General features: G+C 38.7%; 1 protein-coding gene across 10 annotated transcripts in view; it reads right to left on the bottom strand.

Annotated features, from left to right (window-relative positions):
• Positions 1–222: 222 nt before the first annotated feature.
• Positions 223–11,381, bottom strand: part of LOC113568135 (nuclear GTPase SLIP-GC-like) — a 27,992-nt gene continuing 16,833 nt past the window's right edge. For 3 of the 10 annotated variants that reach the window (XM_081719996.1, XM_081719997.1, XM_081719998.1), the window contains 7 exons: positions 5,768–5,938; positions 5,534–5,688; positions 3,170–3,314; positions 2,628–2,736; positions 2,410–2,543; positions 2,211–2,295; positions 238–2,085 (listed from right to left, as the gene is read on the bottom strand). In XM_081719996.1, coding sequence (XP_081576122.1) covers positions 2,030–2,085; positions 2,211–2,295; positions 2,410–2,543; positions 2,628–2,736; positions 3,170–3,314; positions 5,534–5,688; positions 5,768–5,938 — 855 coding nt within the window. In that variant the 3' untranslated portion in view covers positions 238–2,029. Of the gene's footprint in view, positions 2,086–2,210; positions 2,296–2,409; positions 2,544–2,627; positions 2,737–3,169; positions 3,315–5,533; positions 5,689–5,767; positions 5,939–11,381 lie in introns of those variants that run through there. The other 7 variants (XR_014125073.1, XM_081720000.1, XM_081719999.1 and 4 more) reach the window with 7 other exon arrangements.

Raw genomic sequence — 11,381 nt, forward strand, 5'->3', positions numbered from 1 at the left:
GTCAAAAAGTATGCCAAGGTTGCATGGCCTGCTGTGTTAATCTTCTTTTCAATGCACTTTCATTTTAAGTTATATTTCTATTACAATGCACAAATGCCTGTCATTATTGTTACCAGTGTGAGAATTGGTTTTGAGTAGTAACCTTGAATAATTTTATTCTCAGAACAGAAGCCACTATGAATACTAGCCACTCTCGTCGCATCCTTATAACAGGCATAGAGCATGCAGGAAAAGAGGAAAGAAAAGGAAGCAAATGTGACTCTCTCCAACTAAAGAGTTTAATGTAACTAATGAAAGGAAACCAAACATAAATGTGCTCTAACAGGAACTAAAGAAAGCCAGCATGACTTCAATGACCGACACCAGTCATACAAACCGAAACAGCTTATACAGGAAAGAACATAATGACATAATATCACACCGGTGGTGCAGTAACTGAGTCAAAACATGCACCACCTGAGTGGGGAGTGGCAATAAACTAAAGCAGAGAACACACATGTTCAACAGAAAACAAAACACAAACAAAAGCATATGGACGGCCACCGCCGCCTGAAGGAAGTTGCTGGTCAGGGGGCACCGACACAATCCTTTTAACCCTGTTTTTTTAGGGGAGAACTGTGTTAAAAATAGTGATCAACCAACATGGGGTTTTCAATGGCTGATGAATAAAACAAAATGCATCAACTAGGTAAATTTTTACAGGTATTCAAAAAAACTGTATTTTTAAAATTGTGTAATTTAAAAAGATAATGAAAGTAAAAGTGCAAATTTACTTCTGAGCTTTGGTCCTTCTTAGGGTTTCTTCCTTATGCACTTGGGGAGTTTTTCCTTTCTGTTGTCACATTGGCTTCCTCATTAAGGGCACTAAGGGCTCATTAGAAGCCACCTTACTGGCCATTTCATGTTTTCAGTTCACATGCCACATGGGACAGCAAACTGGGACACAGACACAGACAGGGCTAAGGTAAAGATTGCGAGTATGATGTAGTAACTGCATTGTATGTTCTTAAAATTGAATATAAGGCTCAAATAATCTTCCACTTCAGCAAGACACCAGTAATTTTTCTACATTCTTTTAAGAAATTGAAATACTAGCCGATCATCTAATGGGAAAAGTTGGGTTGGTGAAAAACAAGCATTACATGATAGTGAATAAACACATAATTGTGATGTGAAACTAATTTTTGCAATAACAATATATTTAATTAATAAATGTTGTATATTAATAATCACAATACAATAAAGGCTTAACCTAAACAAAACAGATTAAAACAGAACAAAAGCTTAAACTGCCTTAACAGAAAGAGTGATTGTGTGTATTTAGCAGTTTGTGTGTATGCTTCAGTGACTCTAAACACACGCTGGACATCTAGCTTCCCAAATAAATACCATAACAAAGCAATTAGACAACACCACCACCAATACTTTAAATGTTAACCAAACAATTAACAGCTATAATAATAAAAATTAAAATAAAAACATAGGTGGCATGCATACATAAACTTAATGGACTAAAGGTACTATATCAGTTTATAATAGATCATTCTCCCCATTCCCATCAAAATGGAAGAGGCCCATCTGAGAAACCAATAAAAGTAAGAAGAAAGTAGCCAAATAAAGAGTAAAATCCAAATCTGATTAGTATATAAATTAAACAAATTGAAAAGACAAAAATATTAATGGTAATATAGTCATGGTAACATCTTTGAAATTTTTACAGCATCTGTAGAAGGTGACAGCCCTGGGTTTTGATTTTACATCATCAATGTACACAAATTATTCTAAAGGCCAAAAAGATGTAATAGCAAAATATACATAAAATAACTTTGTATAGTTAATAAATGTTAAGTATTAGGTGATCATTAGAATGTAAGCCAAAAGAAAAATATTTTATAATGAAAATATTTGATTTACAGACAAGACTGGCTGACTAACAACATATTTGATGAATAACACTAGCAGCTGTGTCAGCACCAGTGGAGTTTGATTAGATACAAACAAAACATTCATATAATCGTCTTGTAGCCAACTAGTCATATACATGAGTAATTAACTTTTTCAGCTGGTGTATCTCTTCACAGACATCTACAACATAAAAATATATTTCATAATATATCATCAGGTAATTTATCTAAGTTGTAAGTGGGTACCATTGCTTAATAATGTTATGGCAAGAAAAGGCCTTGCACTTGGCTTAAAGAATCACTTACCCATGCGAGGCAAGGTGTTTACATTACTGAGTGAATGCTCCATTGCTTCATTTAGCCTTGCTTTTATCTCCATGAAGGTTTCATTCTTTTAAAAGGAACATATCAGCATTTCAGTATTTTCATAAGACATTTACATGGAATGTAAAGTTCTTATGTATTGAAGGCTAGTACTTTACATTCTGTGCAAAAATACAAATACCATCTCATCATCAAATGTTTTAAGCATGTGCTCCTGTGCGTCCTTGAACATTGTGCTTCTTGATGACTCAATGTGCTCCAACAGGACGGCCTGCTTCCTCTTCATTGAGCCTGGTCCAAAATCTTTAGCAGCTCCTAAAGCAGTACAACAGCGTTCAAGTCTTCATAGGATTACATGAGGATTCAGAAGTCTAACTGTTCACATGAGCAGTAGCTTACTCTGATAGCAAGGCTGCATTGACCTTTTAATGGACTCAGCAAGGGAAGCATATATCTTCTTTTTTTGCTGAAGAATATGTGGTTTAAGCATCAGTATCTTGTTCTTTTCCTTTTTGAATTGCCAAATAAAAACAAAGTTATATTTCAAGTTAGATAACTCACAATTCAAGAACAATATTATTACTGTATGAACTAAATGCACTAAAGTAAAATGGAGAAAGGATTGTTTAAGATAAACATGCTACAATATTATTAAAAATATATACATTTTGATAGAATATCATTCACAACCAAGAACAGGAAACTGAAGGTGTAGCAGTGTGTAGCAGTGCTTTTCAAAATACTGCAGTGGAGCTGAATAATAACTCCACCATAGGAGCAAGGAGCTTCCAGGAAGTAACTGAAGACTGTTTAAAAATGTATGACAACTATCATGAGTGCTATGTAACATCACATATAGACCAATGTGGTTAGATGGTATGGAATACTGTGTATATTAAATTATTGTATATTATGATGATAGATTGTACTGACTTCTTTACCTCAGTTTTAAGGAATTTCAACATGTGGATCAGCACTGGAGAATTTTCATAGCTATGCAACAAGTCATCTGTGATTATAGTAAACCTGTTAATGTTTGCTTGCAGGGACTTCTCAGTTACATCAGTTACATCCCCCTGGAGGCCCCTGTAAAAAAGTTAGAGTGAGATACTAATGATCTAGTACTAAAAATGATATACACATCCATGAAGGTCAAACCCTTTCATAAATTTGTTTCTCAGTTTAGTCTAGGTTTTCCTGATGTGACAGAGAAAATCTTTATTAGATTATTTATATTTATATTGTGAAAGACTCTTCAAGAATAGTTTCCCCTAAGAGATGCATGCTATTTCTAGCCCCAGATACACCAGATATGTGTCCAAGTTCTAGAAGAAACATATGAGTATATTTGGACCTGGGGCCCAATCCCCCATACTTGGGGACATGTAAACACACAATAAATGCAAAGTTAACAGAATTAAAAAGCTGCTATCCTTGAAATAACTAGGTCTATCTGTCAGCTAGGTTTCGGTTAAGGTACTGATACTACAATTCAAGTAAATTATTTGTTTAATGTATATAGCATTTATATGTCATACATTTTTTCAAAGCAGCTTTATAGATATTCAGGTCAAGACCCTTAATGAGCAAGGCAAAAGCAAAATTGGCAAAGAAAAACTCCCTGAGACAGTATAAGGAAAACGCTTGGGAGAAGCCAGATTGAGCTTTGGCTGACACTAGATAGCAGCATTGAAAGACCTTTTTACAACCTCCCATAATCCCTTGTGTAGCCAGTTTTTGCAGTCAAAATAGTGCTAGTTCTGTGACTAACCAATAGTTAAGTATTTAAGTTGGTGTTGCCTTGCCTTGTCATTAACCTAAGATTTCTGCTTTTTGTCCTCCCATACTGGTACTCTTAATTTTTTTGGCAAGCAAAATAGTTTTTATGTAAATATATGTTAAATATATATATTACATAAATTATATAATTATGTAAAGTGTGTCCAATCATGAGAACTTCATCGGTCACCAAATTATCCCTTTGTGATGGTATCCCCATGGTTCCAATGGTGATGCCTCCATGTGTCTCTTGTGGATCCTGTTTTTTTTTCTCCATTAGCTCTGCCTTCTTGTTTGATTCCCTGTCGTGCTTTGATTATGGTCACCTGTTCATTGTTTCTGTGCTAATTAGTTCTGTTTTTAAGCCCCGTTTTCTGGTCTTCTACTGGGTGGTGTTTAAATGTATGTGGTCTCTATTGGGCACTGTTTCACATGATCAGCCTGCTCAGTGTACTTGTGTTCACGATTCTTCTCAGTCAATCAATCGCACATAGGTTCCTGCTCACACTACTCATATGTGTTAGGTGGGGTGGTTTGAACAGTGTCTCTACAAAGTTTAATTGAAATCTATGCCACTGGCTAATGCATAGCATATTATAATGTTGCACATTAATTATATGTCTGAGCCTTATGAATATGCAGGGACGTTACTAGAAATATATGAAAGGGGGGACCCCATTCATTGAAAACATGAAAACCATTAACACCTGCCCTAAATGCTGCATTATTTGATACAAAAGTCATTTTTAGTTTGCATTTTAAGTAACATTTGATTAGCATTTGTTCATCAATCATCAGGGTTCCTCTGTCAATTTCATTTTGGACAATTGTAATAGACATTATGCATTTTATTTACTTTTATGATGGTTACACAGTCTTCAGGAACATTCTCTTACACAGACACATTATTTCTCAGAGAAAGTGCAACACAAATTTTTTGGCATTTTAGCAAAACAGTGCAGCGCAATAGTCAGTGACACAAGCATATATAGACATTTGTGAATAGAGGTCTAAGCCCTCTAGGAGATTAGCGAAAATAAAAAACAAGAAGCCATCCATTGACACCTACCCTAAATGTTGGATTATTTAGGCAGAAGTAGTTTTTTTTATCAGTGATGTTATATTAGCAATTGTGCATCATTCATTAGAGTTTCTCACTAGCATGTCAATGTGATTTTATGTTGGACAGTAGTCACAGATATCCAAAGTATGTATTTTATGTACTTTTATGTTGAAGGCTTCAGCAACATTCTCTGACATAAATCCTGTCTCACACATAGCGTGAGACAAACTGATTGAGATTGTAGCAAAGCAGGGCAGAGCGATCGGTAATGCTCTAACAAATTACCCAGACATTAAATCTTTCACACTCAAACTGTGGTTCAGGGTTCAGGCTGTTGTATGGCACCTACCCCTAAAACAGGCCTAACTTTACCCATATTGATGTATAACAACATCCTTTGTGTTATCAAATTGCATAAGTCTTATAAAACACTAGAGAAATGAAAACTCAATTCAGTACTCACGAGAAGAAGTCACTGAATTCTTTATCAATGTGGTTGTACATGCATTTGACCAAGCATCCATTGAGATCTAGTTCTCCAGTCCTAGACCTGTAGTATCCATCATTCTTGCACAATGCCGTTAGGGTTCCGTGAAATCCACGACCATCCTTTCCTTTCTGAGTAGATAAAAAAAAATTGTCAGAAAGAAATGAGGCATTTTAAACTAAGCATAGATGACTGAAAGAAACCACTCACTGGTGCTATTACTGTTTTTGCATTTTCAATACAGTTTCCTTCAGATTCTGTTGTTCCATTTGAAAGATGTTCTTTTAGAGAGTGGTAAACATTCATGTAATATTCCTGCATGTGTTGATCTGCATCCTGAAGATTTATCTTCAGCTTCTTGTACAAACTGAATCTCTCTCTCTGGAATATAAATGTACATAATGTGAGAACTACCTAGTAAGTGCAAGTATATATAGTATAATAATTATTGTTTGTAAAATAAAGCAAATTATGTAAGGAAATAAAGCATCATTTAGTCACTACACTGTTACCTGTATCTTTGTCGTCAATATTGTTTGTTCATCTTACATAGCCCGGTTATGTTTTATTCCCGTTTGTCTAAGTCTTTATGCTCATCATTATATTTATTATTGTTGTTCTCTATTAGTCTTCCCTAAGTGTACGCCCCTTTTTTTCCAGTTCCCTTACTCACCTTGTTTGCCTGTTGTTCTGTCTGTCCTTTGTCTTGCTTTTGGTTTGCACATTTGTTTTTAAATCTATTATGAATTATATTCTTAGTCATGCTCATTATGGCATCACTCATTAGTTCTGCCTCACATACCATCCAGTGCGTCGAAGTGTGTTCGTACATCACCACTTACAGAAGACTTTGCCACAAAATTGCAGTTGGCAGTCATCATGAGTGAGCAGCTTAGAAATTTAGAGGACATTATCAAGGAAGCATCTTCATCAAGCTTCCCAACCAGTCTACAGAGGAGAAATGTCTCTGGACGATGGCAGCACATTGACTTGTGAACACACTTGACTAGCTCTATGAACGTGATACTTCCGGTTCACGAGAGTACCAGATTCGCTATATCACGGCTGAAGCTAGGACATTATTTGTAAAGGATGATCTGCTGTGGAAGATGTTCACCCAGCCTCCATTTGACTTTCCAGCCTGAGGGACTGCTATGGGCGCTGAGCAACGCTGTACCCCTAGACCCGTTGCCTGCCACAGCTGCACCTCAGGACCTCTGGTACCCACCACCACAGAAGGAAGCCGCCCAGTCTGTTCCTGTCCCTGATGTTGAACAAGCCACCCAGTCTGTTCCAGTTCCTGTCCCTGGTATGGAAGATGCCATTCATCCTATTCCTTTTTCTGGCATGGAATAAGCCACCCAGTCTGTTCTAGCTCCTGTTCCTGGTGTGAAGGACTCTACCCAGCCTGCTCCTGTACCTGTTTCTGGCATGAAGGATGCCACCCAGTTTGTTACTGTCTCCAGCATAGAGGAGGACACCCTGCCAGTTCCTGTCTTCGGTATGGAGGAAGCCACTCTGTTTGTCCCTGCACCTTGTACCAGGCTTGTGCCTGCAACTTGTACTAGTCCAGTCCTATTGGCCACACCTTGAGACTCTCCTGTGCCCCGAATGGCTGCTTCTTGTGGTCCTCCGGTGATGGTCAGGACTCCTGAGCCTATATTCAACAGCCAGATATTGACTTACGTTACCTCTTTGTTTGCCTCTCATGTTCCTCTTGTCACCTGTTCTGGAGACTATGTTAATGCCTGTGGTCAGTCAAGTCCTAATTCCTGTTGTGCTGCCTGTGTTGATCCCATTGTCTGCCTCTGTTTCTGTCCCTGTGCCATGTACTGTATCTGTTCTGATGCCTATGTCTGTCTTTGTCTTTTGTGCAATCTGTAGTCCATACCATGATTCAGCATCCTGTTTTGACCATGTTTCCTATTTCTGTCCCCATCTAGTCTTGATTCTGGTCCATGTTTTCTTGGTTTTGCCGTTTTGTTTTTTTTTGTTTTGCGTGTCAGCATTAACGGGTTCTGTCATGTATGCCCCTCCCTCATGTTGTGGTTCTCACAGCAAAACCATTATGTTTGTTTACTTCCTGGTTTTGGTTACCTTGTGTTTCCTTGCTTTGGTTTCATTTGGTTTTGCCCCCTAGCTAGTTTTATGACCTACCAGTTATTGTAATCACCTGTATTGTGTTAGTCCTTTAGTTCTTGAATCTCTGCCTGGATTTTGGATTACTCCCATTGCCTTTTTCCTGTTTGTTTTGGTTTGCATCGTGGACTGCTTTTCTGGATTAAGACCTGGGTAAAGTACTTTGGATTCTGTTTGTGGACTAATCATGTTTTCCAATAAAGCTGCATTCCTCTCATTGCGAGTGAATCCGTCTCTGTACATACCCAGCACGTTGCATACAGAATTCATTTGATGTTTGTGTGGTCACAACCTTTTTTTGTTTGTTTGTTTGTTCATCATGCCATCTGTTTTCCCAGTGCACTGAAACTACTTCTAAGGAGCCCAATCCTAAGAAAGGCAAAACTTGAGAAATATTAATAGATGTAAATCTATAAAAAAAAGTGGCTGGAGAAAGAGTACCCCAAACCTTTTGTGTGCAGGAGATGCAGGATGACAATAATTATGATTGACATTCTTTGTTTTGGAGTCTCTGGCTAACATTTTTTAAAGCAAATAGTCATTTTTGATCCAGCGTTTACCAGGATACACTGCACTACATACCTTAAAGATCTGGGGCTACATTTATAAATGGTGCATACACACAAAAAATGAGTCTGAAATGTGTATGTGACCTGTGTTGAAACTGGGATTTAGAAAGAAATACTTGGCATGATTTTGAGTATAAATTCAAAGAATTTTTGATCCTGCCAGGCTGAGTGAACAGAGATGGAGTCATGTGCAATAAAATAGATATAATACAATAGGGGTAATCCAAGGCATGGTCAGGAACTGGCAGAAGTAATATCCAAATGAATCACAGAGCAAACAAATCCAAATGGGAACAGGCAAACAGTAATCCAAATAAGCAGGCAGAAATCCAATACACAAGGGAAACACTGAACAATAAATTACTGCTCAGAAATGTAAGACAGGCAAACAAGACTTTACAAAGACACACACAAACAGGAGGTCTTATGGGTAATGTAGTCTGCTGTAGATGGTGTACTAGCGTGACAATACCCCCCAAGGAGTCCTAGTCGACAGGCATAGCTGAACAGCCATGAGGACAACCTCTGGGATGAGGACTGGGTTTGTCAGGATGCAAACAATGAAAATCCATGAGGATCAGTGGCTCCAGCACATCCCTCCTGGGAACCCAGCACCTGTCCTCCAGTCTGTAACCCTCCCAGTCTATGAGGTACTTTATCTCGTTACCACATCATCTCAAATCCAGAATGGCTTTAATGATGTAAGCAAAGCAACCATCTGGGGACCTAGGTATCGTGATTTCAACTAACTGCAACCCTTAATGCGCAGTTCCTGGGTGGATAGCCATACTCTCTGTATGAGAAATGCGGCCCTCCTATGCTCAGCATGGCACTTGTAGTATCTAATGGCTGTCTGGATATTGTGATGAGTGCTCTTCCAGACCTGTTTGCTTTTCTGCATCCATTCGTCTACAACAGATGCCAAAGGTTAGGGATCCCAAGAAACAAAAGGTGGCTTGTAACAGAATACACTGAAAAGAACTGAGTCCCATAACTGAATGGATGATGGAATTTTGTGCCATCACTGCTCGAATGATAAACTTGGATGACTCTGCAGTACCCACCAGTACCTTCTTGAGAGCATCTCCTAGGTCTTAACCTCTCTGGGATGGCTGAATTAACCTAGGTAATCAATCTATTTCAGAATGTGGGTAGCATGTAAAGCTTCTCCTTGGGACAGGATTGTGTAACAGAAGGCTCATGTAGTTTGTGCCTGAGTTCCTCATCAAAGTCTCACTGCACAGTGCCTATAATACACACATTAGGAAGGATGGGCAATGGGTCATTGATGCATTCAGAGTTACTCACATCAAAGATTCTGGAAAGGGTATCTGTTTTAGCATTCCATGATCCTGAGTGGAAAATAATTTGAAAGTTATATCCTTTAAAAAACAGAGACCATCTGGTTTGCCGTGGTGTGAGATGTTTCACTTGCTTAATATATTCTACTTTCCTGGCATGCAAGACATGTTCTTGCAGTGTAGAGGTCTAAAATGTCATCAATGTAGGTGACGACAAATCTCCATATCATGTCGCTCAGTACATCATTAATGAATGATTGGAATATGATCAGGGCATTGGTGAGACCATAAGGCGTAACCAGATAGTCTCCAGAATTAGTGATAAAACTCATTTTCCACTTGTCTCCTTTCCTTATTCTGACCAAGTTGTATGCACTCCTTAGATCCAGCTTGGTAAAGTATCAGGTCCCTCTCATCTGCTCTAGATGGAGGAACTAGGGGTAAAGGGTAAGTATACTTAATGTTGATGGTGATTTGAGGCCACAGTAATCAATGTAAGGGTGCAGGTCCCCAACCTTCTTTAAGATTAAGAAAAATCCAGTAGCAATTGTGGAGTTTCAGGGATGAAAATATCCTTATGCTAAGGCCTCCTTAATGCATTCCTGCATGGTTTGGTTCCCAGCTAATGAGGTAGTATGGGCATACTCCGGGTGGCGTACTCCCCTCCACTAAATCTATAGTGCAGTATCATGGGTGGTGTGCAGGTAGGTCAGCAACTTTTGCTTTACTGAAATCCTCTGCTAGATTTTGGTATTCCTCAGGTACAACAAAACCCTCAATGGTTTTAGGGCTTTCTACAGATGTGGAAGTGATAACTATTTTCAGCAGATTAAGGCAGTTGTGCCAATAAAAGGCAGACCAAGAAACTGTCAGATCCTTCCCAGGAAATCACTGGGTTGTGAATGTGGAGATATGTATGACCCAATATCAGGTAATGGTAATGGGTGATGGGGACTGTATGGTGAGTTATGAAACCAGATCTGATGGGACAGTGTCAATATCCAAGCTCCTTAAAAGGTTCTCCGATATAAAGTTACCAGCAGCTCCAGAGTCGATCAAGGCTGGACTGACAGTGACATAGAGACTGAAGTGCTCCTTAAAGACTATCACCAATGGCTTAAGTTTGTGCATGAAAGATGTCCCACATATTGCCTTGGCGCATGAGGGTACAACTATTCTGAGAGTTCATTTGGTGTCTACTGGGATAGGAAGGACAAAACCAAAGAATGCCCTGACTCTCCACTATACACATCCCGAGTCTGTATCTGCATCTTCTTTCCGATGAAGTGATATGAAGGATGTCAATCTGCATGTCCTACATCTCAGGTGTTGGAGAAGTGTTGTTTAGGTTGTCTCTGCCTTTTTCTTGTCCTCTTTCTCTTAGCAAATGATCTCAATGAATAGACAGTGATTTTAACTTATCATGACAGGCTAACTTAGTAACTAGTTCGGCATTGAGTACCTGTTGATTATCAGTGGTCAAAGCTGCCTCATTCCAGCCACATCTTGCCACCAGAGTCTGGAACTCTATGGCGTACTCTGCAGCATCTTGCCATAGACTGAACAGAATCTCAATAATAAACTGGTTTTTGAAGAGGTTATATTCTTGAAATCCCTCCACCTTCACTACACACTGCATTAGCCAACTCTAACACTTTCCTGCTCAATAGGGAAATCAGGGAAATGCTGACAGAGTCTATAGACAGAGGTTGATGAGTAAAATACAATGAACATTGTAGCGGGAATCCCTTACTGCCAGCAGGATCTCCATTATACTTGTCAGGCAAGGCAAGATAAAATGAAGAACAGCTAATA

This window comes from Electrophorus electricus, chromosome 8 (assembly GCF_041902795.1).
Source record: "Electrophorus electricus isolate QZ-2024a chromosome 8, ASM4190279v1, whole genome shotgun sequence".
In the NCBI taxonomy this organism is placed as follows: domain Eukaryota; kingdom Metazoa; phylum Chordata; class Actinopteri; order Gymnotiformes; family Gymnotidae; genus Electrophorus; species Electrophorus electricus.